General features: G+C 40.9%; 1 protein-coding gene across 4 annotated transcripts; it reads right to left on the bottom strand.

Annotated features, from left to right (window-relative positions):
* Positions 1 to 117: 117 nt before the first annotated feature.
* Positions 118 to 27101, bottom strand: EIF4B (eukaryotic translation initiation factor 4B). Of its 4 annotated transcripts, none has more exons than XM_027106391.1 (15): positions 27016 to 27101; positions 18763 to 18900; positions 17297 to 17505; positions 15170 to 15286; positions 13273 to 13327; positions 12455 to 12589; positions 9762 to 9899; positions 9486 to 9659; positions 6268 to 6496; positions 4982 to 5088; positions 3955 to 4168; positions 3367 to 3422; positions 2683 to 2788; positions 2342 to 2411; positions 118 to 2208 (listed from the first exon to the last, which is right to left on the bottom strand). In XM_027106391.1, the coding sequence occupies exons 1-15, from the start codon at positions 27026 to 27028 to the stop codon at positions 2128 to 2130; spliced, it is 1842 nt and encodes a 613-aa protein (XP_026962192.1). In that variant the 5' UTR covers positions 27029 to 27101; the 3' UTR covers positions 118 to 2127. The 4 variants fall into 4 exon arrangements, with proteins under 4 accessions (XP_026962192.1, XP_026962191.1, XP_026962193.1 ...); XM_027106390.1 differs by having other exon boundaries at positions 2683 to 2791; positions 27016 to 27100; XM_027106392.1 differs by having other exon boundaries at positions 2683 to 2791; positions 4997 to 5088; positions 27016 to 27098.

Raw genomic sequence — 27101 nt, 5'->3', positions numbered from 1 at the left:
TGTGTGTGTGTGTGTGTGTGTGTGTGTGTGTGTGTGTGTGTGTGTGTAGAGCAGACTATCAATAGGGAATGGAATAAAAAACACAGCATGAGGCATGCACGCCAAGACACTTAAGCATTAAAGTGAACTTTAAAGATCAGATTTATTTGGAGAAAACAAAAAACCCCACAACCTAAAGGATGGGATTTTACATCTCAAGACATCTCCCAGGTATTAAGTCTACAGATTACAAATCATTTTCATAGAAGATATTTTTGTACAAATTTTACATGTATTGAGGAGCGGGTCATAAATCCCTGTTTGTTTTAACAGGGTGGCAGGGTAGAGGAATGGGGGAAAAAACAGCTTTTTTGGACACATCTATTTGGAAGCAGACATGAAGAGGGCAAACCCTACTTTTTCATCATCTATAGCAAATGGTTAAAAAAAAATACCCTCTCAACCTTGGGTATCTCTAAAAGCCACTTCCTAGCTACTACCCACTCCAAGCCAATTATTTAAAGTTACTTCACTTGGTATGTCTTTTATGTCCACTGGGTAAATGATTCGTTATGCTCACTGCTGCAGCACTCATAAACCAGCACCCCTGCACGGCTGTAAAGGGTCTAACCTAGGACTGATGCGAGAAGAGACCAAGGTGTCTTTCCTCTGCAGGTACCAATACTGCCTGTAAGGACACCATCTGTTGAGCTGACAGTACCAAGGTGCACATAAAAGCAGGCAAGTAAAGCTACTGTGTTGCAAGAGAAGCCAGGACCTTGTGAAATTGTTCTTCTCCATTATCATTTATTCTCTCAAGGGGATGCTAAAAAAACAGAACCAAAAAAAAACACACATTGGTCTAGGCCACATTATAAATCCAAACATTGGTGTGGGATTTCACTTGGAGAGAAGGAAACTTTTGTTTTTTAAAAAGCCCCTCAAACCCCAATCAAGGTTGTAAGAAAGGCTCCCAATTTAACCACCCTCGCTCACCACCTAAGACTGGTAATTCTTTTCTGAGGTGTAAAAGGGGTCAAAGCAGCAGGAGCACGAATGGCTGGAGGGAAGGAGTGTCAAAACATGAAGGAGGCAAGATTTGCTTGAGAAAAAGCAGTGATGATTCCTCATTGGACAGCTCCCAGGGGCTCTAGAGAATGCTTAGGAGGTCAAGTATGTGACTTAAGCAGAAGCTGCCTGTAGGAAGGTTAACAGGAAAGATGAACATAAGATGATGACAAGAGTCTAAATTTTTAAAGCTCCAAGATTTCAACAGAATGTGGATATATTTGAACTTTCAGAAGGGACAGGGTTTAAGAAAGGGTGAAACCAGGACACATAAAAGACCTGGGAATTCCCACAACCCCTAAGTGCTTCCTGCTCCAGGAGGTAAACGATTATGTGTTTACTGGAGGTCATACCATTTTCCCTGTTACTGGTGCAAAATAATTCATCAAATCCCCAAGCTTCTTTTCAAATCACGATTTCCCCATTTACTTTGGTCACCAAACAGTCCTATTCTTCAGTGGCCTGTAGACTCACTCCCACCTACCCCCCTGGGGGGCACAAATGAAGGAACTCCCCCTTAGGCTGGCCCCAGTAACTCAGAATTAAATAAGAGGTGGGGCTGGCAGCCTCCTGGAGACTAAAACAACATCAGAGACTAAACCTACCTTGCCAAGAATGGAGAGTTTATTCAGATACTGTTTGCTAATTCATGTGTGCCACAACGGGATAAGAATTAAAGGTAGAAACCTCACACTCTTCCTTATACCTGCCTACTGCCCAACTAGATTCCAGACACTGCATCACTATCACTGCCATCTTGCTAAACGGAGGCCCCTAGGCACTAATCACACAGGCAACTGCACGTGTCATAAAAATGCACCACAACTTTAAACTTACAGCATTAAAAGCTGTACGCCTCTCTCTGGCTACATTGGTGAGTCTCCAGTTAGTTCAATATTTTAAAGGCTGCAGCAGCATGCAAAAGAATTTCATTTTGTTTCTTTTTTTTTTAAAAAAAAAGTTAAGAAAGGTATCCAGGAGATGGTGAGTTTTATTTTATCTTGTCTGGATAGAGGTTTGATTTGCTCTCGAATGTTCCCGGGTGGTGAGAGACTAGGAGAAAGCACAGAATGCAGAGGTCTATTCGGTGTAATCTTCTCCCTCATTTTCATCTTCACCATCAACGGCAAGAGCAGCATACTTGCTTGCAGAACTGAACTTCTGTAATAGACACGATCGATAAGAACAAGCAGCAATGCCTATTTCCAACCACTCTGTTTGCAGCCCCAAATGTACAGGATTTCAATGGCAAAAGTAAGCTACAAGAAGTTGAGGGCGAGTCTTTGACACTCACAGAGGCTGGATCTTCAGCTTTCTTTGGCTCAGGTGCAGATCTGGAGTCTTGATCCTTTTTGCCATCTTTCCTGCAGAGACATGAACAACTTTAGGAGAGGACTCTCCCGATACTCACAAGCAGTTCTGACGTACTGAATAGGCACCTCCAATCAACAGTTCTGGCTATCTAGACATTTTGTAATCTAGATTCTCAGAATTGTAACTGACTATATTGGTTGACTTCAATGGGTTCACAGTGGGAGATCTGGCAAGGCTTGGAGAACCAAGAACTTTCTCATACAAAGACACAGGTATCTAGCATCATATCAAAGATTACAAGTGAGGAGGGAACACACGTACCTATCTGACTCCTTCCAGAGGTCTTTGTTCCCTCCATCTCCTGGACCACGGCTGGAATTTCCACTTTGGCCTTTTGGGGCACTCACCCCATCTACTTTATTTTCATCTGCTTGAGTGGAGACACAAAAATAAATGGAAGTCAGTAAAATAGACACTCTTCCTCTCCCAGGTTTCCCTTAAGCTGAAGAGAAGTGTGCCCATATGTACTGAGGGAAATGAAAACTACCCCCAATCCAGATTTCCTTCCTAAGCCCTTCTTCCCTTCTATTATCAGACACAGACACACACACACACCGCAAACAAGATCCACTAAAAAATTCCACCGTGGGGTTATGCCATCATAAAAAGCAAAGTGGAAATAAGGACTATGATGCTGTGTAGTGACCTTGGCCTTGCAGATGGCAACATTTCTCTAATCTGGACTGAGCATGTCAATTTCCTTCCGATTCTTTTTTTTTCCCTTTCAAAGAAATGTTCTACCGGGAAAGGGCAGGGCTCTATGTTTTCTCCAAAGAGGCTGCTCCTGCCCTCTACTGGAAAGAAAAGGCAGACAATCAAAGAACCTTTAACACAAAAAAATGGGTGCAAAATACAATGATATTCAGTATTTTGTGACTCCTCTATGGGGACTTTTTTATCTAGGCCTCTATCTGGGCGAATAACCTATTCCCCTCTTGGCCTTACCTTTCCTTACTGGTCCTTCCTCAGATGGTTGAGCTGGAACTACTTTCCCTCCACCACTAGAAGGAAAACATGTAATCACATCCATCAGCTATCTTAGGGAAGGAACAGATGAGAAACTTCTACTTCAAGTGAAGTTTTACAGAGAACCAAAAATACATATTTAATGCTGTGAAACATTAAAATATGGGAAAGCAACAATGAAAGCAATTATGTGAACTTGACCAAATGTCATGTCCTTTAGAATTATTATAGTCATGCTAGGTTAATCTTATCCCTCTACTTTACAAATGAGAATCCTAAAACTTAGGGAAGTGATGTGACCCCCAAGGCTGTACTGCCAGAATGTGGCATTGGCGGGTTCCGATTTATAGTGAGTGCAGACTGAGTCACCAAAGTGATGTTAACCAGCTATCAAAACTCCAGAAAACTGAACCACCGGCACACCACAGAATTTGAACTATGACAGCAAAGATGGCAGAACTTATCAGATGCCATAAGGCCAGTACCCCACAGGGCACCTTCCACCATGATAGCACAGCACTGAAGAGTCTATAGCCAACCAACTGCTATGTTTCCAAGCTGACTCACCTTGTAGGGGACTGCTGCTCTGTGTCTGAGCTCTGAGATCGAGCAGGAGGGTTAGAACTTCGCTTCACCCAAGCATTCTCCTTTGGTGGAGGGGCTGGCATTACCTTTAGAGGCTGTTCAGGTTTGGGAGGCTTAGAAGTTGGAGACTGACAGTCTTCCTCTTTATTGGGTGTTTCATTTTCTAGAGACTTCTCACTCTCTCTCCTTCGTGCATCTGTGAAGTCAGAATGGGAAGGTCAAAGCATCAGGAGAAAAGGGCTTATTGGACAACAATCTATTAAGACCTCCACAGAGTGGCAAACGGTCCACATCCGAGTTTACTGCTTTTCATCGTTATTCTTTTTCTTTCTTTTTTTTTTTTGTGGTACGCGGGCCTCTCACTGTTGTGGCCTCTCCCGTTGCGGAGCACAGGCTCTGGATGCGCAGGCTCAGCGGCCATGGCTCACGGGCCTAGCTGCTCCGCGGCACGTGGGATCTTCCCGGACCGGGGCACAAACCCGTGTCTCCTGCATCGGCAGGCGGACTCTCAACCACTGCGCCACCAGGGAAGCCCCTCCATCATTATTCTTAAATACAGACCTGCTGAATTTGATTCCCAATTATCCCCAAACTGGTTTCCAAATGTCCTCTGGCGAAAATGTTTTACTGATGCAAGAGAAACAGGAAAAATAATGACACTCCAAGGATAGCTATCTGACCTCTCCTAGGAATGAGAATTCTTTATTTTAGGATTATCATCTTTCTGTATTCTCCATGTTAGAACGTTGGTACTTGAAGAAGGATACACATATGTGTGTGAAGGGGACCTACAATGAAATTGTAACTCGAGGGACCACTGATCAACTTCCGCATAGAGGCTCAATGCGCAAGTGCACACACACCCGTAGCAAAAGTCTCTTCTGGTGCACATCTCTCAGACTGTTCAAAGCAGATGTGAAAGTCAGGTCAATCTATGCTAGTACTCCAAAATCTCTGCATAATTTGGTTATGGACAGGTTATGGAAAAGGGCAATAATAAGATACCCACCCTGGTCTGACTTACTTCTGCCAGATGTGGATGAGGTCCCCGTTTGTGATGACTCACTTCCTGTCCTCGATCGTTCCTGAGTTTCTTCACTTCGCCAGCTTGGGTGTCTGTATAAAAGAGATTTGACAAAATACATCATGTCCAGCTCAGTGAAGGCCACCTTGGACCCATGCCGACCCCTCAGGAACTATCGCTTATTAATATTTTATCGTGCTGGCTTTATTTACGTGTGGGTGCATGCACCTGTCTCTTTTGCGCAAACCGTTTGAAAGCAGCAGACATTAGCATTCTTTGGTTCTAAATACAGGTATCCCCTGCTTTTCCAAAGTTTCCTTTATGCCACTTCACTTTTACAGAAAGATCCATATATGCTGCTGCTAACCGAAAGAAATCCAAAGAGGATTTCTGCTTTTACATAACCTACATAATCTACGACTCTGCCCTCCCTTAGTGGTAACACAATTCCGCAAATTGCTCAAAACCAGGCCTAGCTTTTCAGCGTATTATAGGAGGTGTCTACCCTATTGGATGTCATGCCATCTTTTTAATAATAAACACTCCTTTACACTATCCTGAAATAACAGATAATATAACCAACATACACACAAATAAAAATAACTGGAAAATAATTTACAGCCTACACTTAGTATCAGTGAAAACATTTTGTCTACTCCATCCCTAATAACTTGAAAAGAGGTAAATCCATTCACCTCACTATGGTGGAGTTTTACTCTACACAATAAAGCAGGGTTTGGCAAATTTTTTCTTAAAGGGCCAGATAAACTTTATTTATAAAAACAGGTACAGGCCACAATTTGCAGACTCTTGTATTAAAGTACCACCAGGGCCCAGGAGGCCTTTCGAAAATCATGAGGGATAAACAACAACTCTTCATCGGGTAAAGAAACTTTCCCACACGCTGCAGACCACCTAGCAGCCCCACCCCACACACACTAATGCTAGTAAGTGACAACCAGTAACACCCACATGAATTTTCCAAGTGCCCCGTGGGGATGTAAGCCCCCCATTAAGAATCACTGGATTGGGGACTCCCCTGGTGGTCCAGTGGCTAAGACTCTGCACTCCCAATGCAGGGGGCCCAGGTTCCATCCCTGGTCAGGGAATTCGATCCCATATGCCACGAATAAGAGTTTGTGTGCTGCAACTACGACCCGGCACAGTCAAATAAATAAAATAAATAAATGTTAAAATAAAGACTCAGGATTAAAAAAAAAAAGAATCACTGGATTCATGGATGTGAAATCCGTAATACAAGACAACCTCACCTCTCCCGAGGCCGTCGTTCTAGTTTTGGCTCATCCAGCTGACGCTGCAGTTTCTCCTGTTCCTTCTGTAGCCGCTCTTCTACTTCTCGTTCTCTAGCAGCTGTGTCAACAGGCTTTGCCCCTCCAAAGATAGAGGCTGCTCGACTGGACTGGGATGTGCTAGCAGAGGAATCATCTTCCTTAGGAGTACTCCGAGGCTTTAGGTTCAGTTTGGGTCTTTGGGGGGGACCTAAGTTAAATGAAAGTCTAAGTAATAGTTTTTGAAAATCATCAGAAGCCGATGGCTGAAAGCCAGATTTCCAGACATACCTCTTAACGAAATGCTTTTTGGGATTCAGATTAGTGAGTGGCCTAGCCAATCCAGCAAAGGTAAAAAGGGAGATCATTTAAAAATGGGTGGCCCAAAGAGCCAAGTCCAATTAATCTTTCCACTACCACATCTATGATGCAGTACCAGACTGAGGGAAAGACTAAAAATAGTAAAAATTTCAATGGTAAATTAAGCATTTATCATGATTACTATTATCTGGGGGAAATTTTTTGACTATAAGATATTGGATGAAAAGTATCTTGTTAAAAAATGTGGTCTGGAAGATGGATTGCTTCAGTAGGTTAAGACAAACTTGTAACAGTACGATGCGGAAGGCTCTAGTTCTTATATTCTTATCTCTGGGTAGAATATAAATTTGATGGTGATTCATAGGGCAAAGCATGCAACACCGAACATTAGAATATAAACTGTAAGGGAGTCTGACTTCTTCCTGGATCCAAGTTGTCAGAATATTTCAAGATAAACCTGAGTGCTTCAAGGATATTGTATTTCTCAAAATCAGTGTTTATTCTAAGTATTTCAGACACAAAATACATAAAAGATATAAAGAAAGCCTGTGTACATCAACCACCTGACACCACAAAAACCACTGAAGCCTCCCGATAACATGCTTAGTGCTGCGCTGTCTTCTCATAACTAGTATGCTGAATTTGGTATCTATCATTCTTATGCGTCTTTGGTCTTTTACTACATATCTATGCAACTGCAAACAAAGAGGGTATCGTTTAACAAGATTTAAATTTTCTACAAGGGTTTTAAGTTGGTAGTTTATATAACTTCCGAGATACATTTTTCATCTGTATAACCCTGCGAAGAGCCCATTACCTATGTGAATAGGGTACAACTGGGGTCAGAAAGAGGCACTCATTGAAGTCACACAGCTAACACCTGGTGGACCAAAGAATGAAATCCACGTTATTGAAGCAACTCCACTGCTCCTCCCACTATGGTACACAATGTCTCCTTCTTCCTTTGGTAATTTTGTTTACCTACTCAACAAATAACTAGAACACCTATATTTCAGATACCATGCTAATGTCCGGAATATGATGGTTGGGCAATTTTTGTGGAAGGGATGGAGACAACACTGAAGAGGTACAGCAGTGAAGGCCCTTGTACGTCAGAGGTACAAAGGGATATCTTTCAGGCCATGAAGAGACAAGATACAGTTTTAGAAGGAGGAGAATAACCTAATTAGATATCGTTTCAGAAAGACTACTTGGGCCAACGTGAAAATGGAGTGAGGCAGGGAAATGTTAGTAACGTGGGCATAGCAATGAAGTCTGAACAGAGGTAGTGGCAGTGACCCTGAGGACAAGGGGGGCAGATCTTAGAAGGAGTTGGGGGTTTGATCATCGGGGGGAAGGGGGGCTGGAAATCAGGTGTACAGCCATTGGGGGAGGCAAGAAATGGCATGAGAGGCAAAGGTCAGTAGTCAATGAAGACTACATCTGAGCCTCGACTTTTCTCACAAGTAAAGGGAAGACGATAACTGTACATCTACCACATAGAATACTTAAATAATACCTGTATGAGCACTCAGCTCATTGTTGGTGCAGCATAAACGCTCAATAAATGTTAGCTATTATTTCCAGGTTTCTTGCATGGAAATAGAGGAAACAGATATCATCAATGCTTTTAAGAATAAATTTTAGGGACTTCTCTGGTGGCACAGTGGTTAAGAATCCACCTGCCAATGAAGAGGACACGGGTTTGAGCCCTGGTCCAGGAAGATCCCACATGCCACAGAGCAACTAAGCCCGTGTGCCACAACTACTGAGCCTGTGCACCGCAACTACTGAAGCCTGTGCTCCTAGAGCCCGTGCTCCGCAACAAGAGAAGCCACAATGAGACACCCGCGCACCGCAATGAAGAGGAGCCCTGCTCGCCACAACTGGAGAAATCCCGTGTGCAGCAACCAAGACCCAACACAGCCAAAAATAAATTAAAAAAAAAAAAAGCCACTGCAATGAGACACCCACGCACCGCAAGGAAGAGTAACCCCCGCTCGACGCAACTAGAGAAAGCCCGTGCACAGCAACGAACACCCGTTGCAACCAATAAATACATACATACATACATACATACATAAAATGACATCACTCAAGTCAGAACAACAAATGGTGGCCATTTATAATAATTTTTGAGAGGTCAGAGTTGTAACACACTGTATGTTTTATATAAATGATACAATATCAGGGGCATAATTTTAGAATAGGTACACTGACATCTCACCATTAATTAATGAGTATCAACTACTTGGTATCAATGGCATTGAAATAAGCAACACCTGGTTTTTAACCCACAGTGCCAACCAATTACTGGCTATGAGACCATGTTTGAGTCTCATTCCTTCACTTGAAAAATGGGGCTAAAACAGCCTATTTCAAGTGAGATCATACTATAAGAATGTCTGGCAAATGTTTTTTCCTTTGTTTATACAATATAAATTTTTTTTTTTTTTTTTGGTACGCGGGCGTCTCCCTGCTGTGGCCTCTCCCGTTGCAGAGCACAGGCTCTGGACGCACAGGCTCAACGGCCATGGCTCACGGGCCTAGCCGCTCCGTGGCATGTGGGATCCTCCCAGATCGGGGCACGAACCCGTGTCCCCTGCATCGGCAGGCAGACTCTCAACCACTGAGCCACCAGGGAAGCCCCAATTAAATTTTAACTGAAAAAATCTATATGCTAAAACAGGTTAGAACTAGACTTTATTTCCATTATGTCCATTTTTATCTGATGCTCTTTCCATTATGTTCCAATGCAACCTTTACTATGTGTAGGTTCTATCTGTGCCCACTTAAGGGATCTGAAACATAACTGAAAAATTCCCAACCAGTTCCTCTAGCGGTAATGCCCCATTAAGTAAGCAAAAGCAAATGATTACCTCTATCATCTCGCCTATAATCATCCCGAGAGTAATCGTCTCTGGAGCTCCATGACCGGTCATCTCGTCTTTCGTATCTGTCTTCATAGCGGTCCCCGCCTCCTCTGTAGTCATCATCCCTACGGTACCCACTACCAAATGCTCTTCTGCCACTGCCTATCCTGGAATCGTAGCCTGTAAACATATCCCAAATTGTGATCATCACACTGGAAGGGAGAAGGCAAGAAAGGAGTTCTTAAAAGAAAGCAATTTAACTTAATTGTGTTTTACAACGACCTCTATCATAGTCTCTGCTGCCTCGGTCATCATAGCGATCTCGGCCCCCGTATCGATCCATGTCCCGGCGTGGGCCATCACGGTAACTGTCCCGATACCCATCACGATATCGGTCTGAATCGTAACGATCTCGATACTCTAGAGAGCAGAGACAGGTATCGTCATTCCTTTTTCTTTGACACATACTGATAAGAACAAACATAGCCCATTAGGTCAGTTTGTTTTCATGACTTCATATTCACTGCTGTGTCTGTTTTTATTTTAAAAAAAAAATCGCATTATATCCAAGGTAGAAGAATTTGTATTGAATTAAAGTTTCCTTGGTATTTATTTTAAAAAGTTCTCCACTAATTCAATAAATGTTGCTGGGCTAACAATTTAGGAGGGAGTTAGGGGAGAGAAAAATCTCTATACAGTAGTACTGCCTTATGTGTGGTTTCACTTTTTGACATTTCAGTTACCTGTGGTCAACCAGTCCAAAAATTTTAAATGAAAAATTCCAGAAATACACAATTCGTTAAGTTTTAAATTGCGTGCTGTTCTGAGTAGCATGATGAAATCTCGTGCCGTCTCCCTCCAACCTGCCCGGGATGTGAATCATCCCTTTGTCCAGCATATCCACGCTGTACAGTATAGGACAGTAAGATATTTTGAGAGAGAGAGATCAGATTCATGTAACTTTTATTACAGTATACTGTTATGTATAGGAAAAAACATAGCATAAAACATAGGGTTCAGTAATATCTGAGGTTTCAGGCATCCAGGAGGGTTCTTGGAATGTATCCCCACAGATGAGGGGGCGCGGGGACTACTTTATATCCCATAATGAACTTCCAGGATTAAAGATGTGAATACTAAAAATGTAAGCACAAAGCACCAGAAGAAAATATAGTTGGAATCTTTCATGCCTGATACCAAAGAACCAAAGACTACTTAAAAAGTTTAGCATGGAGGGAATTTCCTGGTGGTCCAGTGGTTAGGACTTCGTGCTTCCACTGCAGGGGGCCTGGGTTCCATCCCTGATAGGGGAAGTAAGATGCCGCAAGCCACGTGGCCCGGCAAACAAAAAGTTTAGCACAGAAAAACAATACACATACCACAAATCTGAGAGGCAAACAAAATAAGAAAAATATATGTAACATATGACAACTGGTTAATTACCTGTTACTGCTTAAGTAACAGAAACTAAAACAGGACATTGTTTTCTACTGCCCAAATGGAAAGGTTAAAATAAATGATACATCTTGTAGTGGCAAAGTTTAGCACAATAAGTCAATTCCTACTCTGCTGAGTTAAAAATAGTTCAAAGGCCTTGAAAGTTGTTTCGGAACTATATACTAAAAGATTTAAAAAACATGTATACCCTCTGGGCCAGCAATTTAACTTCTAGGAATTTAACCTGAGCAAGTAACTGGACACATTATACAGATATACATATAAGAAGGTTCTTTGGATTGTTGTTTATAATATTAAAATCGTTGCATGCTATTTAGCTTCAGGTGACATGTCAGAAACCCAGATTTTTATATGGAAAAAAAAAACCCTCAATGTCTAAACATGAACCAATTAAAAAACAAAACAAAAAAACTTAAAAGACATTTTGAGTTTAATTGTGAGTAGGCCTAAGAAGTATCTTAGTTTTATGACAGCTTCCTTTTAAAACAATGGTTTCATTTTGCAAAGGACATCACTTTGTCTACGTGAACATTCATCCGCAGGTAGTTTAAATTTTAAAAATTAAGGGACTTCCCTGGTGGTCCAGAGGTTAAGACTCCGCGCTTCCAGTGCAGGGGCAAGGGTTTGATCCCCGGACCAGGGCAGGGGGGATGCAGACGGACAGGGGGACGACACTAAGACTCCACAAGAGGCTTGGCGTGGCCAAACAAAACAGGTCTTGAATTTTATCCTTGTCATCACATGTATGTTATGCTATCAAATATTCTATTATATAGACAAACCACTACTTAGTCATTTCTTTTTTTTTTTTTTGCGTTACGCCGGCCTCTCACTGTTGTGGCCTCTCCCGTTGCGGAGCACAGGATCCGGAAGCGCAGGCTCAGCGGCCATGGCTTATGGGCCCAGCCGCTCCGCGGTATGTGGGATCTTCCCGGACCAGGGTACGAACCCGTGTTCCCTGCATCGGCAGGCGGACTCTCAACCACTGCGCCACCAGGGAAGCCCACTTAGTCATTTCTTTACTCAACAGAAGGTCCTTTCCATTAAAAAAAGAAATGACAGTGTTGAGTCTTTCTTCATGTATTTCAATAAAGTTGTAGCATTTTCTCCACAAACGTTTTACAAAAGCTTTTATTGGATTTAGGTGGTGTGTGTAAAAGTTTATCCCAGCTCCTACCCCATGACATTCTCTACTCCCCTTCTCTAAATTACATTTTATTTGCATATTGTTTCTCTCGCTTGGTATAAATAATGTCCAACAAAGACAGTATTTTTGTCTGTTTTGTTCACTGCTGTATCCTGAGCTTACAAAAGTATCTGGCACGTGGTAGACATTTAGTATTTTTGAAGGTAATGAATTTTCTGTTATTTTAAAAGGCATCTTAAATTTTTTTTCTGCATCTACTGCTACCCTCCTCTTTATCTGCTATGGTGATCATCTACATTAACACATTTGTCCTATTACAAAACAACCCCCCAGAATACACAAGAAACTAACTAGATAAAAATGAACTTACTGTCTCCAAAGCTATCATCACCTCTTCTAGGTGGGTAGTCATCAAAGCTGTCTGTAGCAGGACGGGCCCTCCAGTCTGTATCTGTTTTGTCAGAATCCCGATTTCTATCGCGGCCAAAAGAACGATCATCCCTGTCTACAGATATATAAAATGAAAAAACACAGGTTAGCTCACAAAAACTTTTGCCAGCTATTTCTCATATGCACAGAGGCCCCCTCCTGCCCCCACATACTGCACTTCTTGCTTACCCCACAGCGTCATCACGAAGTCGCCCCAGGCCCCATAAGTGTACTCTCCAACTCAACCAAGTGACTCCCTTCCTCACATTTATTCCTACTGGTTTAATGCTTACCTGTCTCATCTTCTGGATAGGCATCTTAAAATTTTTTAAAGATAGGCCAGGAACCCCCTGAAATATACATGAATCAGGCTCCTCTTGTGTCCAGTGTGCTGCTAAGTACGTAATCTATTTAGTATATATTTAACGTTCATCTAGGTCAATCAGGGTTTCTCAGTCTCAACACTACCAACATTTTGGGCTGGACAATTCTTTGTTGGGGCGGCTGTCACACGCATTATAGGATAGTCCCTGGATGCTATTAGACGTTAGGAGCCCTCCCCACAGTTGTGACAACCCAAATGTCTCCCAAAATTGACAAATATGCCCTGTGAAGCAAAACCATCCTCAGTCAAGAACTACTGCTCAAGGTTAAGGTGGCCCCCACTATCTGCCTCTACTACAAGTTTCTGGGGAAGGGCACCTCTGCTTTGTCTTCCCAGGACCGTGACAAAACAAAACATTCAATCATCTTTCCTACCTTTATCCTGTGCTTGATCAGCAACGTCCACTCGAATTCTCCTGTTACCTAGAGACTGAGAGCATAGGACCATATTAACCAACCTTTTGCCCCATTATGCACAAATCCCATGAGTGACCTTGAACGTCTGGGCATAGCAGAAGCACTGGGGGAAGGAAGATAAAGGAAGAACACTGTAATCTAGCCAACACTACAATTTGTTGGCTAAAGAATCCTTTATAAAGACTTGAATATAAAATAACCCCTTAGAATTACCATTTAAGTTGGGCTTAAATGAATGTCAGGGCAATTGTCTTACTATTTTTATAAAGTCAAACCTCACAGAATAGATTTAACTTTTTAACTATCACAGGCAATTTGTCACATGTAATAAATTAAAAACATTTCTAGACAACTAGCTAAATAAAAGGTATTATTTGGGTCCAGGGCAATTATACATTCAAACATTTATAGAGTCCCTACTATGCACCAGCAAAGTTGCATAAAGCATGGTCTGTTTATAATCTCAACTTCTTTCACTCAGTATTACCTTACGATAAATCAGTTCCTCCAGGATACCCTCTGATTTCCCTTTCCCACATCACTATTTATATACTTTGAACCCAATTATTTCTACTGATGATATTTTTCTCATTTCATAGTAGAATCTACAGTTGAAGAAGGATAACAATGAAATTTAGTTAAGAACACCTGGAATTATATTAAATACCACTATGATGATATCTCTAAATACAAACTAACTCCCAAGTCTGGACCATGACAACACTATTTAACAGTCAATTCAGCAAACTTCAGATAATAACAATTGTATGGTATTCTTTTTCTTATTCAGACTGAGAGGTAAAAGTTAGTAATGTTACTAAAACCTAAAATGACCTGAGAAGAAAAACTTTCCAACAACTTTTGCTTTTCATATATTTAACTAAATACATGAATTTTATTCCTATTTGACATCTGCTTCAGATTATCATGGTGGTACTCAAGTTATGAGATAGGAAAAATATTTTAAGAGGAGCTGCTTTCAATCACGTCCAATGGCAGACATGGACCATAGAATTACGGCACAAATGGCATTGGAAATTACCTTCTCAACGAACAATGAGATGTTTCTGGAATTAAAAGAGAAAAAAAAACAGCCTTTTTTCTTGCGATATATAATCAGTTTGATTTCTAAAGTCACTCACTAGAGAGAAGAAAGCAGTTCTTGGATTAGAAACTTCCATCACTAGCAAGTAACTAAACGTTTCAATATCCTGCTCTGGCTAGCCTAGGAACCCCTACCTGGCACCAACCACTCAAATAACTGTATTTCAATTAGATTTAATCTCCATCCCCCCTCATGTATTAACAACAGCTAAATCTCCTCTCCCCACAGAACCTCTAGTGTCTGGATTAAAAAATATCTATGGGCAATGTTACAAAGCAGGACTGAATGTTCACTGTCATTCTCCTGTAACAGATTCCCAGGAGAGCCCTCTTAAAAATAAAAAATTACTTCCCTGAAAATGAGGTAACGTCTTTAAATACTAAAATAACATGATTTTTCTATTTGCCTTGATCCGGTCATGTTATTTTGAAGAAGCAAAGCCACAGAGCTGAGGCAAAGCTGTGCGTAAACTAACGTGAGATTTTATTAAGGACTTCGTGGTGGATTTCTTCACAATTTCCCACCTAAACACATTCCTGAATTACTAGGCCCTGCTGAACTTGCAGAAGGGAGGTGTGACGTGCTAGATGTTGAGTGTTAACCGGTATACTGATAAATAATCCAGGCTTTTCTTTGTAGGTACTATGGGAACCTTCGAAACAGCTATTGGCCTGGCCTAAAAACTATCAGTTTGATAAACACAAGAGTTGTTAGCTCCCAGCCCTCACCTCCCACCCTTAGTTTATTTACCTCTTCATTGAGGCTCAGGGCAGTGAACAAGGAATCCAGGTCCTCAAACTCAGCATAACCAAAGCCTTTCAACCTCTCAGGATTGCTGGGTTCACGTGGTAAACGCACTGCACTGATCTAAGGAGGAAAGAAACAAAAAGTATTTCCGAATTCAACGCTCTTGTTCACTTATCATCGTCTTTTTTTACCATTGTGTGCGCAGTGGATTTCTCGGAAGAATACCCAAGAACCTGGCTGTCTCCCGGATGAAAACCGGTACAGAGGGATACGAGAGAGACTTCATCGTATACCGTTAAACCTTTTCAATTTGAACAATATGAATATAACCTTTAAAAAACTAAGGAGTTCAGTGTATTCCTTGTACCCCTGACTTCTGCTTCATTCTACATTTCTAGTTTTTAGTTGTTTTTCAATTAAGAGGAACTGCCTGTGTTCCACAATTAGTTTATTTCCAATTTTTGTCTCTCAGAAATTTGACTCAGTTTTTGCCAAAAAATTTTCTGGGCAGTATATTTTTTGGCAAGCTGACTTACCTGAGAAACATTACTTACTGTCTTCATTATTAATAGCTTGGCTGAATCAAACACTGGATTGTAAACCCTCACCATACTTACCCCTTCTGCCGAATTCTGAGATGGTAAACCACTGAATTGTACTTTTCACTTTTTATGTCTGTTTTCTTACTCTTTTTACTTATTTCTTCATTTCTCCAATATTTTGCATATATTCAAGCTATCTTTTGCATCACTGATTTGACACTTTATTCTGGGCTCCTGAGATATAGATTTTGTCACAGTCGCTTTTAAATTCTAGTTTAACTCAACTTATGAGGAGAGCAGGAAAAGGAACAAAATAAAAAGGGAATAAAATAAAAGGAAGTAGCTACAGACCAATTCTAGAGCATAAAGGTGAAAAGCCTGAACAGGCCAGAGATTATTCAACACTCTACGGAAGAAAGAGGCTACTAGAGAGGAATCCAAAACAGGCCATGCTTCTAGATGTACTACATAATTAAACAGAGAGTAAAGTTTGTAAGTTGTTATCAAAAATAATCACACAAGAAAAGCCAGCTACAGAAGTTGATGGCCCATTGCAGAGAACAGGACCTAGTAAAGAAGTCAACCAACATAGCAAAAGCGAAGGAGGGTTGACATATATACACTAATATGTATAAAACATAACTAATAAGAACCTGCTGTATTCATAATAATAAAAAAAAAAAGCGAACGAGGGAGGGACTCCCCTGGTGGTCCAGTGGTTAAGAATCCATCTTCCAATTTAGGGGACGTGGGTTTGATTCCTGGTTGGGAAACTAAGATCCCAGGTACCGTGGGGCAACTAGGCCTGCGAGCCGCAAACTAGACAGCCCAAGCACTCTGGAGCCCACAACTAGAGAAGCCCACATGCCGCAATGAAGACCCAACGCAGCCAAAATAAAAAAGTGAAAGAGGGAGCAGATTCTTAGAAGAAACCTAGTTTTTAATGTCTTCTCTTCAGCAAAGACTCTGGAGAAAAACCGAATAGAATTGGAAATTATTACTCATTCTTCCATTTTTGAAATCCTAAGTATTTTGTCATCAAAGTTTAGAAAAAGGATTCTTAGCACCTCACACTCACTTTTTCGTCTTTCTGGAAACTTCTAGGTGTTTTCAAACATCCTGCCTTAAGCTTTTTAAGCAAGTCTGTGAATCCTATTATATGTGAACAGACTCTGTTAATAAAAACTACACATCTGCTCAGTTAAACGTATTCATATAAAAAATTAAAATGTAATTTTGATATAAGCCTGAATGTCAAGAACAGAACAGCTGAGTTCAGAGAAACTTTCTTCCACTTTCCAATGTTTAACTGGGTATGTCACCTTTAAATTTCATAGAGAAGGGATATATATTTTTGAGAGATTCTCTCTATATCAATAAGGTATTAAATTTGCTGATAAGACTGTCCAACTGGTTTTGGATGAGAACATTCTCAGCCAAAGGGCCTAAACAACACTAAATTACATACCTGTTTCTTCCAAGTATAGACATAACCTCAGATCCTTTCTCAACACAGAAATTCAGAGACATTCACTACCCATACAGTACCCTCCATATCTAGTTAATTGCCTAAAACCTTTACACTTACATTTAATCCTCTAAAGAATTCCTTAATGGAGTCTTCTGTCACATCATAGGGCAGGTTCCCTAGAAAAGCAGTGTAGGGTGGTGATTTGGGAAGACGGCTCCGGTCGATATTGGGTTCCCGAGCAGCCCGTGGAGCAGTGGGCAGGATGGAACGGTCAATTGGAGGTGCCCTATACACGTCATCATCATTACTATGCCAAGTGGTTGAAACTAGGATAGAAAAGTAGACATAAGAAATTAGAAGAAACTTCCCTTACTGCCGCTGTAGAATAAGAGGACATATGCTAAGCGCCAAGTATTAAATAAGCTATATCAGGAAATAAACAGATAAAAAGGGTAGGGGGGTTCAGCAATAAGGACCCTTTACAGACAAAATGCTTCTGAAATGTCAGAATCAGATAGCAATGCAAAGACTCAGTACTATTTACTGCCTCTTTGTTTCTAAGTATTTCAAGGCCTTTCAAGGCCCAGGCTTTTGTTAACAGAATCATAACTTATTCCTTATGCAGCAGAGAAATGAGAGAATATCAATCACTATTTATGGAATGTTACCGTGTGCCAGGTACTTCGTATTCATTATATCCCAACTCACCTTTGTAATAATCATGTGAGTTTGTTTCCCATTTTACAGAAAAGGAAACTAAGATTTCAGGAAGGTTTTGTAACTTGCCCAAGGTCACACAGATGGTAGTGTAGTAGGATGGTAATCTTAGTGGAGCTAGGAGATACTGTCCCTACTGCACTGCCCATGAATTTGTACTTCAGGTATCAACACTTATGGAAAACATGATCTAGATGAAATTTCTTGTTACAAAAACAGGTCACAAAAGAAAAAGTATTCTTCTGTTTGCAATTAAAGCTTTTAGAGAAAAATGATGGGTGATCAGATTTACGTCATACCCAATGATCTTATAGCTCCTACCTGTTCCTGGCTATTCCTTGAAGGCACAAATTCAAATGATACCCCAATGACTCTTCTGCATTTTCCCACCATAATTCCTCGTCCTATTCCTTTTCCTCAGACCAGTTCTGTTTACCCAGGGACGCCCTGACTTCATACTAATAGCTCTTAGAACAAATTATTCCTTGACTCTTGAGTATAAAGACCGTATAGGTTAATACTGCATATTACTTTATGAGGACATCACAGAATTTCAGACCTAAAATGAAATAATCTAGTCCTTACTTTACAAATGAAGAAAATAAGGCTTAAAAGGATAGTACGCTGAGAAAGCCCTGTTACTACAATAGCCAGAATTAGCACTGAGCTCTCTTGAATCACCACTTTAGCCCCTATCACAAACTCTTAGAGCCTAAACCTAAGATTCTACAAAATACATAAACATAGGTTCTACAAAATTAGTTAAATTCCTTCCAAATTACCCGTGAGAACAATTATTGTGGAACAGATTTTGTCTAGAAGGTAATGGAAATTCCAAACACGACGGAAAACAAAAGAAAAGTTACCATCTCCTTCTAGGTCATCTGTTTCATCAGCCCAGCTGACTGGTTTGGGGACATAGGTGCTTCCTCCACCAGTCCCTCCATCCTCAGCCAGGAAGTCTGTTAGGGAGATAGTCTTCCCCTTCTTATTCTTCTTTTTTGCTATTTTAAAAGGGCCAGAGAAAGATTATTCATCAATACTTGGGTATTTACAGAGTTGTACAATGCACTATTGTTAAATGTATTTATAAAGAAAGCAACAATAAATGCCCATCAAAGGTTCAGATTGTGGTACATTTCTGTGAAAGAATTCCATGCAGATATAAAGGAGAAAGCACAATGTACTGGCACAGGAAGTCGGAGATGCGAAAAATAAAAAGTTACAGAATACATATTATGTGAGTCCCCCTTTCTTTTAAAAAATTTTTTTATTTATTTTATTTATTTTTGGCTGCATTGGGTCTTCGTTGCTGCGCGCAGGCTTTCTCTAGTTGCAGCGAGCAGGGGCTACTCTTTGTTGCAGTGCGCGGGCTTCTCATTGCAGTGGCTTCTCTTGTTGTGGAGCACAGGCCCTAGGTGTGCAGACTTCAGTAGTTGTGGCATGAGGGTTCAGGAGTTGGGGCGCACAGGCTCTAGAGCACAGGCTCAGTAGTTGTGGTGCATGGACTTAGTTGCTCTGTGGCGTGTGGGATGTTCCTGGACCAGGGCTCGAACCCGTGTCCCCTGCATTGGCAGGTGGATTCTTAACCACTGCGCCACCAGGGAAGCCCCTATGTAAGTCCCTGTTGTTTAAATATACATTATGCATACGGATGCAAAGGGGTCTAGAAGGGTTTTCAAACTTACTCTGGGAGTAAAACTGAGGTGGGGGCAGCAACCTTTTATTTCCTACTATATTCACTTGTGTAGCATTTGAGATTTTTGTAGGTTACTACATTTATTGCTCCTGGGACACAAAGAAATAAAACAAAATCCCTATCCCTAATAATATATTCTGTATGACACTTTGGAGAATTGTTTGATACTCGTAAAATAATCACATGAGGAAGGAATCATTACTATCAATTTACAGAGAAGGAAACCAAGTCTCAGAGAGGTTAAATGACCATCCTAAAGTTACAGTGATATTAGATGGCAGAGCTAGAATTAAACCTAAGGTTTTGGATACCAAGTCTAGGGCTCTTCCCATGGGAGCCCCAGCCCCTAAGAAGCTTGTTATTAGTTCTATGGCAGGTTATCACAACCAGGGCAAATGTACTCACTGTCATTTGAAAGTGTTCAAATTGTAAGACTCATATACACAGCTTGATTTCTCTGCCCTCTAGGAAAAAAAAAAAAAAAAAATCTCCTTCCCTACCTTAATACCACATATGAAGATATTATACTAAAGGGAAAACATAGGAAATCCCTAAGAACCAACAATTTAAATGTTTCCCATGGTTATGAAATCTTTAGGAATCTCTAAATGGCTCCACTTAGTGGCCTGACCTTGGCTCTTTAACTCTCCAGCCCTCAGAACTTCTGAGATGGCACCCACCAGCAGCTAACGCAGAAGAGTTGAAAGGACTAACTGAAGTTCTAAAACTGGCCCCTGAGAACAGCTGTGACATAATTAAGACAAAAAACAAGCAGCTCTGCTGTTAACAAAGATCATTTTCATGGCTTTTATAATGATGAGTTCCTCCTCCATGTTCCAATTCTCAACAAATTTTCCATCCAAGAGGATGAAGAATCTGTAACTCGATGCACCATTTGCTTAACTGAATGAAGATTGTTCTCTCACCTGGTACCTGCCTTTCCTTTAAAATACCATTTTCAGGAACTAAAGACCTGCTTGCTACGAATGTTATGAACATTCTGGACACAATATGAATTAAATTCATATATAAAACAAAGGGAAAAGGTATACCTCAATCAAACTCTTATTATTCTTATGTTGGACTTGACCTCATTTTGCACACTGAGATTATGGTCTCAATGTGCAAACCAGACAAACTTGGCTGTAATTATACAGAGGAAAGATGGTCTTGAACGTGAAGTTTCCATGTCTCTCTCAAGTGACTTAACACTAACCCTGCTCCAAAACTATAATTTATGATCACCAGGTTATATTTTGGATCTATTACATGCTTTGAAAGAAAGCAGCTATGCAAAGTTTAAGTCCTATAGCACTGATATTGCTCCTAGCTCATATGCAAAGGCCTAGGGGAAATTTTAATTTGAATAAGACATAAAGCATACCTCTGTGGTAGAACGCTTATAATGTATAGGCTTATTTTAGTTGTCCAATTTAAAAATAAGTGTCTGGGACTAGTATGATGCTAGCTAGAGATCTTTACCTTCATGGGGCTTAAGGTAGTATCATGATCTGTCTGGTCACTGAGAAAATAAAAATAGAATTGGTGGTCAGTCATACAATGAGGTCAAGTCCAACATAAGAATAGTAAGAGTTTGACTGAGGGATCCCTTTTCCCTTTGTTTTATATATGAATCTAATACCAAAACAGCACAGTCTGGAATTAACCTGCCCTTTGGTCTGATTCTGGCTTACATCAATTTTCTAAATCAGAGTTTCTCAACTTTTACCCCTTGACTCTTGACAAACAAGTCTCACACTCTCCTTTAATGTTATTTGAAATTTCAAAATAATAAATATCATGACAAAGAAAAATATTAAAGCACTGTTTTAGAATGTCTTTTCAAATCATACATCTCCCTCTCCCCTGATTCTGTGACTGGCCCCTCCAAAAACTTCTGGCTGAGAATCACTGTGGGATGATGGACAGTCTTCAATTAAAGACAGGCTAAAATTCTTCCACAAGATCCCTAACTTCCGTTTCTTTAAATCTAGCAGCAGCATTGACTCAATCACAATATAAGCAGATTTAAAGGAACAAGTCTTTAAAAAGTAAAATGAATAAACCTAAATGTTTGTTCCACTGTATTTTATTTCAGTAACCGAGAAACAATGTTATCTAAATCCTCCTTGTGCTTTGCTCCTTCAATATCTAGGTCCATTCCATGTTTAGGATTTCAACAATGTCTCTTCTTTATAAGTAAAGCATCATTTAATGCTCTAGGGGTATCAATCCCTTGATACAATGATTGAACTGGTCCAACTCTTAGTTTTCTTTAAATCTTATGTGAATTGGTTAAAGTTAAACCAACCACCTGGTAAACAAAACACACTCCAATTATTTAGGACCAAATCCACATGGACTAAGAGGAAAAAAAACCATATGTCCCAGAAATTTTCTTAAATCCTCTAACTGCCTGCTTGTCTCATTACAATTGTAATTTATTCACTAAGTACTAGGTTCTTGTGAAGGTCTTTATATACTCATCTAGGTTAAAGAAAAGATCTTACAATTACCGTCTTCTTAATTAAAAAAACAAGCTTTGTTATGACATATAAAAATAAATACTACAACTGATCAACTTAACTCTTTGTTTCTCAATTTCTGCATCACTGACATTTGAGGTTGGGTAATTCTGTGTTGGGGGGCGATGGGGTGTCCCGTCCATTGTATGATATTTAACAGCATCTCCAGTCTCGACTTAGATGTCAGTAGCAAACCCTCCACCCCACTGTGACAAAAATGTCTCCAGACATTGCCAAATGTCCTCTGGGATGGGTGAGACAAAACTGCCCATGATTGAGCACCACTGCTCTAAGTGGTAATTTCATATCAATAAATAAGTAGACAAACAAAAGGAAACGTTAGCCCTATATAAAGCACATCAGCAGAAAAGTGACCACATTCAACCAAGTCTTCAGGACTATCAGGCTGTAGCAAGTAAAAATGCTTCCTTTATTTTTCTCAGAATGTTGTCCTGTTACCTCCATTGTATTAGTAATAAAAGCACGAACTGACAGACACTGGAGTGATAAAATCTGTGGAAGTGCTGTTTTCCTTAAACAAAACAGAAGACACCTTAAAGTACTTTAATCAATAAAGCTTATTTGTTGTACAATGCAGCCCTACTTCTCCATCTTTCTTAAACTAGTATCTCTTATTTAGGAAGGAGAATTCACATAGCTCTTAACATTCAGATAAGTTGTCAAAAATTCAGTTTCTTAATTTTAGATCTTGCCAGACTAAGTCCCACTTACTTTACAGGGTTATCAAGTCTTCTGAATGTGTTAGCAACTACAGACTAGGAGGGCTTCCCTGGTGGCACAGTGGTTAAGAATCCGCCTGCCAATCAACGCAGGGGACATGGGTTCGATCCCTGGTCCCGGAAGATCCTTAGCTGCCGCGGGGCAGCTAAGCCCGTGCGCCACAACTACTGAGCCTGCACTTTAGAGCTCACGAGCCAAAACTACTGAAGCCTGCGCACCTAGAGCCTGTGCTCCGCAACAAGAGAAGCCACTGCATTGAGAAGCCCGTGCACCACAAAGAAGAGCAGACCCCGCTCACCGCAACTAGAGAAAGCCCACGTGCAGCAACGAAGACCCAATGCAGACAAAAACAAATAAATAAGTAAACTTACTAAAAAAAAAAAAAAGACTAAGTCAGTCAGAAAGTGTCATAAAAGCCCGTACAAAATCACAGCATTATTCATAATAGGCAAAAAACTGGAAACAATCCAAATGCCCACCAACTGATGAATAGATAAATAAATTGTAGATGTCCACACAACGGAATTGTCAATAAAAAGGAACGAGTATCCATACATCCTACAATATGGATGGATGAACCCTGAAACATGCTAAGAGAAAGAAGCTAGGAACAAAAGTCCACCCACCATATGATTCCATTTATATGAAACGTCCAGGATAAGTAAATACAAAAACCCAGTAAGATTAATGGCTGGTGAGGGGAGAAGAGAAATGACTGCTAATGGGAAAGGTGTTTCTTTCTGGGAAGTGAATCCTGCCAGTCTCCAGAATTAAAAGCTAGTTAACAATCAACAAATATTTCCTTAAAGAAACAATACTGTACAAATGCAATCTACTCAAATACCAGAGTGCCTAGAACTGAACTAATCTGATTAGAGCCCAGCACAAAAAGATATTTCATACAATGCAGTACAGTATCATGATGTTGAGAGGCTTCAACCTTTACTATGCTACTGTTTAGCAGAGTAGAGAATAAAGTCTAAGTCAGGACCAATAAGCTCCACCACCTTGACTCCTATGTTCAGTTGTTATGGGACCTCTCTTCTCTGTCCAACTTCTTCATCTTGACACAATCTGAGGAAAATGCCACACTGTCTTTTCCTTACCTCTCCACACTACTCAATTTGATCACTTACATAAAATATATAAAATAAGTGTCCAATACAACATCATGCAGATAGATCACTACACAAAGTACTTGCAGCTTTTCTGTAAGAGAGGAGCTATAAAAATTCAAGAATAACTTCTTGCTTTGGGCATTTTCCTACCATTAGGACCACAGCAATATCCATTACAAACCTAAGAAACTGACTTTGGTGTGTGCACTTACAAATGTACATACATATACTTAATTACAAACAAGCAGTTAAAAAACAAACAAACAAACCCCAAATCCTTAAGTTAACTCTTTCCCCCATGATCAGGAAAACAAATTCTAGGATGTTTTGAGACAAATACAATGTAGTAGGGTATCCTATCTCAAGCTATACATGGTATGTGACATACCTCAAAGCTGTATAAAAATATATACATTTTTAAAAAAGTGACATTACTTAGAAATATGTTTTACCTTGGTACTTCTCTCTGTATTTGTACTTGAATTTTCATAAGGAGTTTTAACCTTGGCCTTCTGAATCTGGGTATCTTACTCCCAGAATAACAAACATGATACAGGAAGGGATATGAAAATAGGTAATATGTGAACAGCATATAATAGCAACCACTGAAACTATTTTTCACCATAAGGGTCAGAATTGTATGAAAACAACCATTGGACACTATCCTCACCCCATAAAAAATAATCAAGATGATACATATAATTCTGGAAAGTGTTATGCAAATGAAAGGCCTTGTGTGGGCATAGATACACTATTTACAATCTCAAAGCAGTCTAGTCTCAAAAACTGTTAACCCATATCAAATACATTTGATCCCCCATAGGTAAGGAGAGTAGATTCAATAGTCAGCTCTGGGACACCTCCTGTTCTTGAAGTTCAATAATGGGTCACACTAGATACTGGTATTACTGCAAAGAATTTTTGGGTCTCACTTAACAGTAAAAGAGGCCTATGAAGTTTTATCATGTATTTTCACTAAGAAAATGTAAGATCTGTTTTTTCAACAAGACACCAGGCACCCTCAAGAAGTATACTGAAAATACACTAATTTTATGGACTCATTAATACAGTCATGTGGGAATACTGGTCACGCAACCAAGTCAATGCAATGGGAAAGGATTCAAAGTGGGGAAAGAAATTTGATAGTTTCTCAAGGGCAGACTGTCAGATGCAAACTTGCACCTCGATACTAGCATAAGTGTAACTTACACATACTACACAAGCTAAAGATTCATGGAACCCAATGAAATGAGATGAGGGCTTCCAGGCAGGTAAAGTGGAAGAACAGGAAGAGACCTCACTAAGTACATCCAGTTTAATCAGTCTGGATTTCACTCAATTCTGTAAAATGAAGGACAGATTGTTAGTGGTGTCTTCCACCTCTAAAAATTCCACACAAGTTTTGAGAAAGGGAATACAGGCTTTTCTCTAGATTATGACACTAAGCCATCAGGATGGCAGATTCAGGCCAAATAAGTAGTTCAGATGAAGCTCTTGGGCAGCATCCCAAACTTAGGATGACATGGACGCCAACCTTGTTAGTTGCAAGTTGATAATAGAGAAGAGTGAGAAGTTTCAAAGATATCGACCTTACTCTGCCATCAGCACGCAGTGTGACCTGAACGAATCATTTCATCTTCCTCAGATGGGAGACACCAACATCTGCCTATGTTATCTCACAGAACATCAAATTATACAACATACAAAATTGCTAGGTCCACGTCAAGCGCTACACTAATAAAAGGTATTATGTTCAAATGCACCTCAATTTCCTCAAAGACATACATCTCTATGTAACAGTGGAGAGAAATCCGTGGTGAGAAATGAGTGTCCGGAGATAACAGTTGTTCAATAAATGTTTTGTAGAATGCAGGGTCATGCCAGGGAAAAGAGACCATATCTGCCAAACTAAAATTACTGCTACGAAATGTTGGCACAGCTCACTAAGTCCATCAGAAATGCAAGTAGACTTGCATGTCAGTGATATTCCCTCTCCCAAAGTCAAAGAAATCAACTCTAACCACTAATATTCTAAAAGCACCCCCAAGCAGTTGTGCAAATATCTTCCAAAAAAAAAAAAAGCCCAACTCGACCACTGGGGCTATCAAAACTCGACCAAAATCAAAATGGAAGTTGTCAAGGGATCAGATCTTGCTCACCATTATATCTCCAATACCTAGAATCGTGCCTGGCACGTATATAGCTCACACTCAGTAAAAATGTTGACTGAATAAAACAGCCTAGAAGAAATGTAGGTCTCCACCCTGTTTCTCTCCTCCAACACGTGGGCGCCCCACACCGGGTTCCCCATCCCCATCTAACTCCAGTAACTTCAACCTCCAAACCTAACACATTTACCCTTGTAAAAATATAAGGGCCGGGTCACACTCTAACAGGGGAAGGTCAGAAAGTGGAAGGACCTAAAAAGAAAGCAACACAGGTGCGTAAACCTTCCCATCTGGGCTCTCGCGCGTGCTTTTAAGGAGCGCCCGTCTCCACTACCCTCGTCTCTTCTACCGCGCACGCGCACCGCCGCCTTCCCCCGCCCCTCCACCGACTCGCGCTCGCGTTCTAACTGCCCCCCCTTTATTCCCTGCCCCCACTCCCGTCCGCAAAGGCCTCGCGCCTCTGAGACCTGGTCTAGTGTGCACCCGTCCGCGCGCCAACCGCCTCTTTCCCTCCAGCACGCCTTCACGCGGACACAGTGCTTCACGTCTATGCGAAGGCCTCACGTCTCCCGCGGCTCTTTCTGCGCCTCCTCCTCACTCCAAGTCAAGCCAGAGTCCACCATTGCTCCCAAGTCCAACCTCGCGCATACGGGGTGAAAAGGGTGTGAGGGGGAGGGGAAGGTGTCCTTCCCCTCCCCCCAAACATCCCGAGGCGATAACCTCACATGGCCTAGCCGCCAGCCTGCCGCAGCCCCAAAATCCGAAGGGAAGCGGTGCCGCCCATCCCCCGACTCCAGAGAACCAATGGATCAGGGTCGGTGAGTCGCTTCGGACCCCGGTCCTTGGCCGCGCTCGGCCGCTCACTCACCTGAGGCCGCCATGTTGGGAGAGGGAGAGAGAACGCAAAAGACCCGGATGGGGCAGTCACGTGATTATAGCGAGCGCGTCGGGCTA

Source organism: Aethalodelphis obliquidens, unplaced genomic scaffold (assembly GCF_003676395.1).
Source record: "Aethalodelphis obliquidens isolate GAN/ISIS:26980383/991018 unplaced genomic scaffold, ASM367639v1 scaffold8, whole genome shotgun sequence".
NCBI lineage: Eukaryota > Metazoa > Chordata > Mammalia > Artiodactyla > Delphinidae > Aethalodelphis > Aethalodelphis obliquidens.
This window is presented reverse-complemented; position numbering and strand designations above follow the sequence as displayed.

Bases quoted from the DNA above. Each gene is read 5' to 3' on its own strand.
- EIF4B (XM_027106390.1), bottom strand. The intron at 12,590-13,272 runs GTAGGAAAGATG...ATATATCTGTAG, and splicing joins TGATCAAGCACAGGATAAAG to ACAGGGATGATCGTTCTTTT. The intron at 5,089-6,267 runs GTGAGGTTGTCT...TCTTTTATACAG, and splicing joins GAACGACGGCCTCGGGAGAG to ACACCCAAGCTGGCGAAGTG.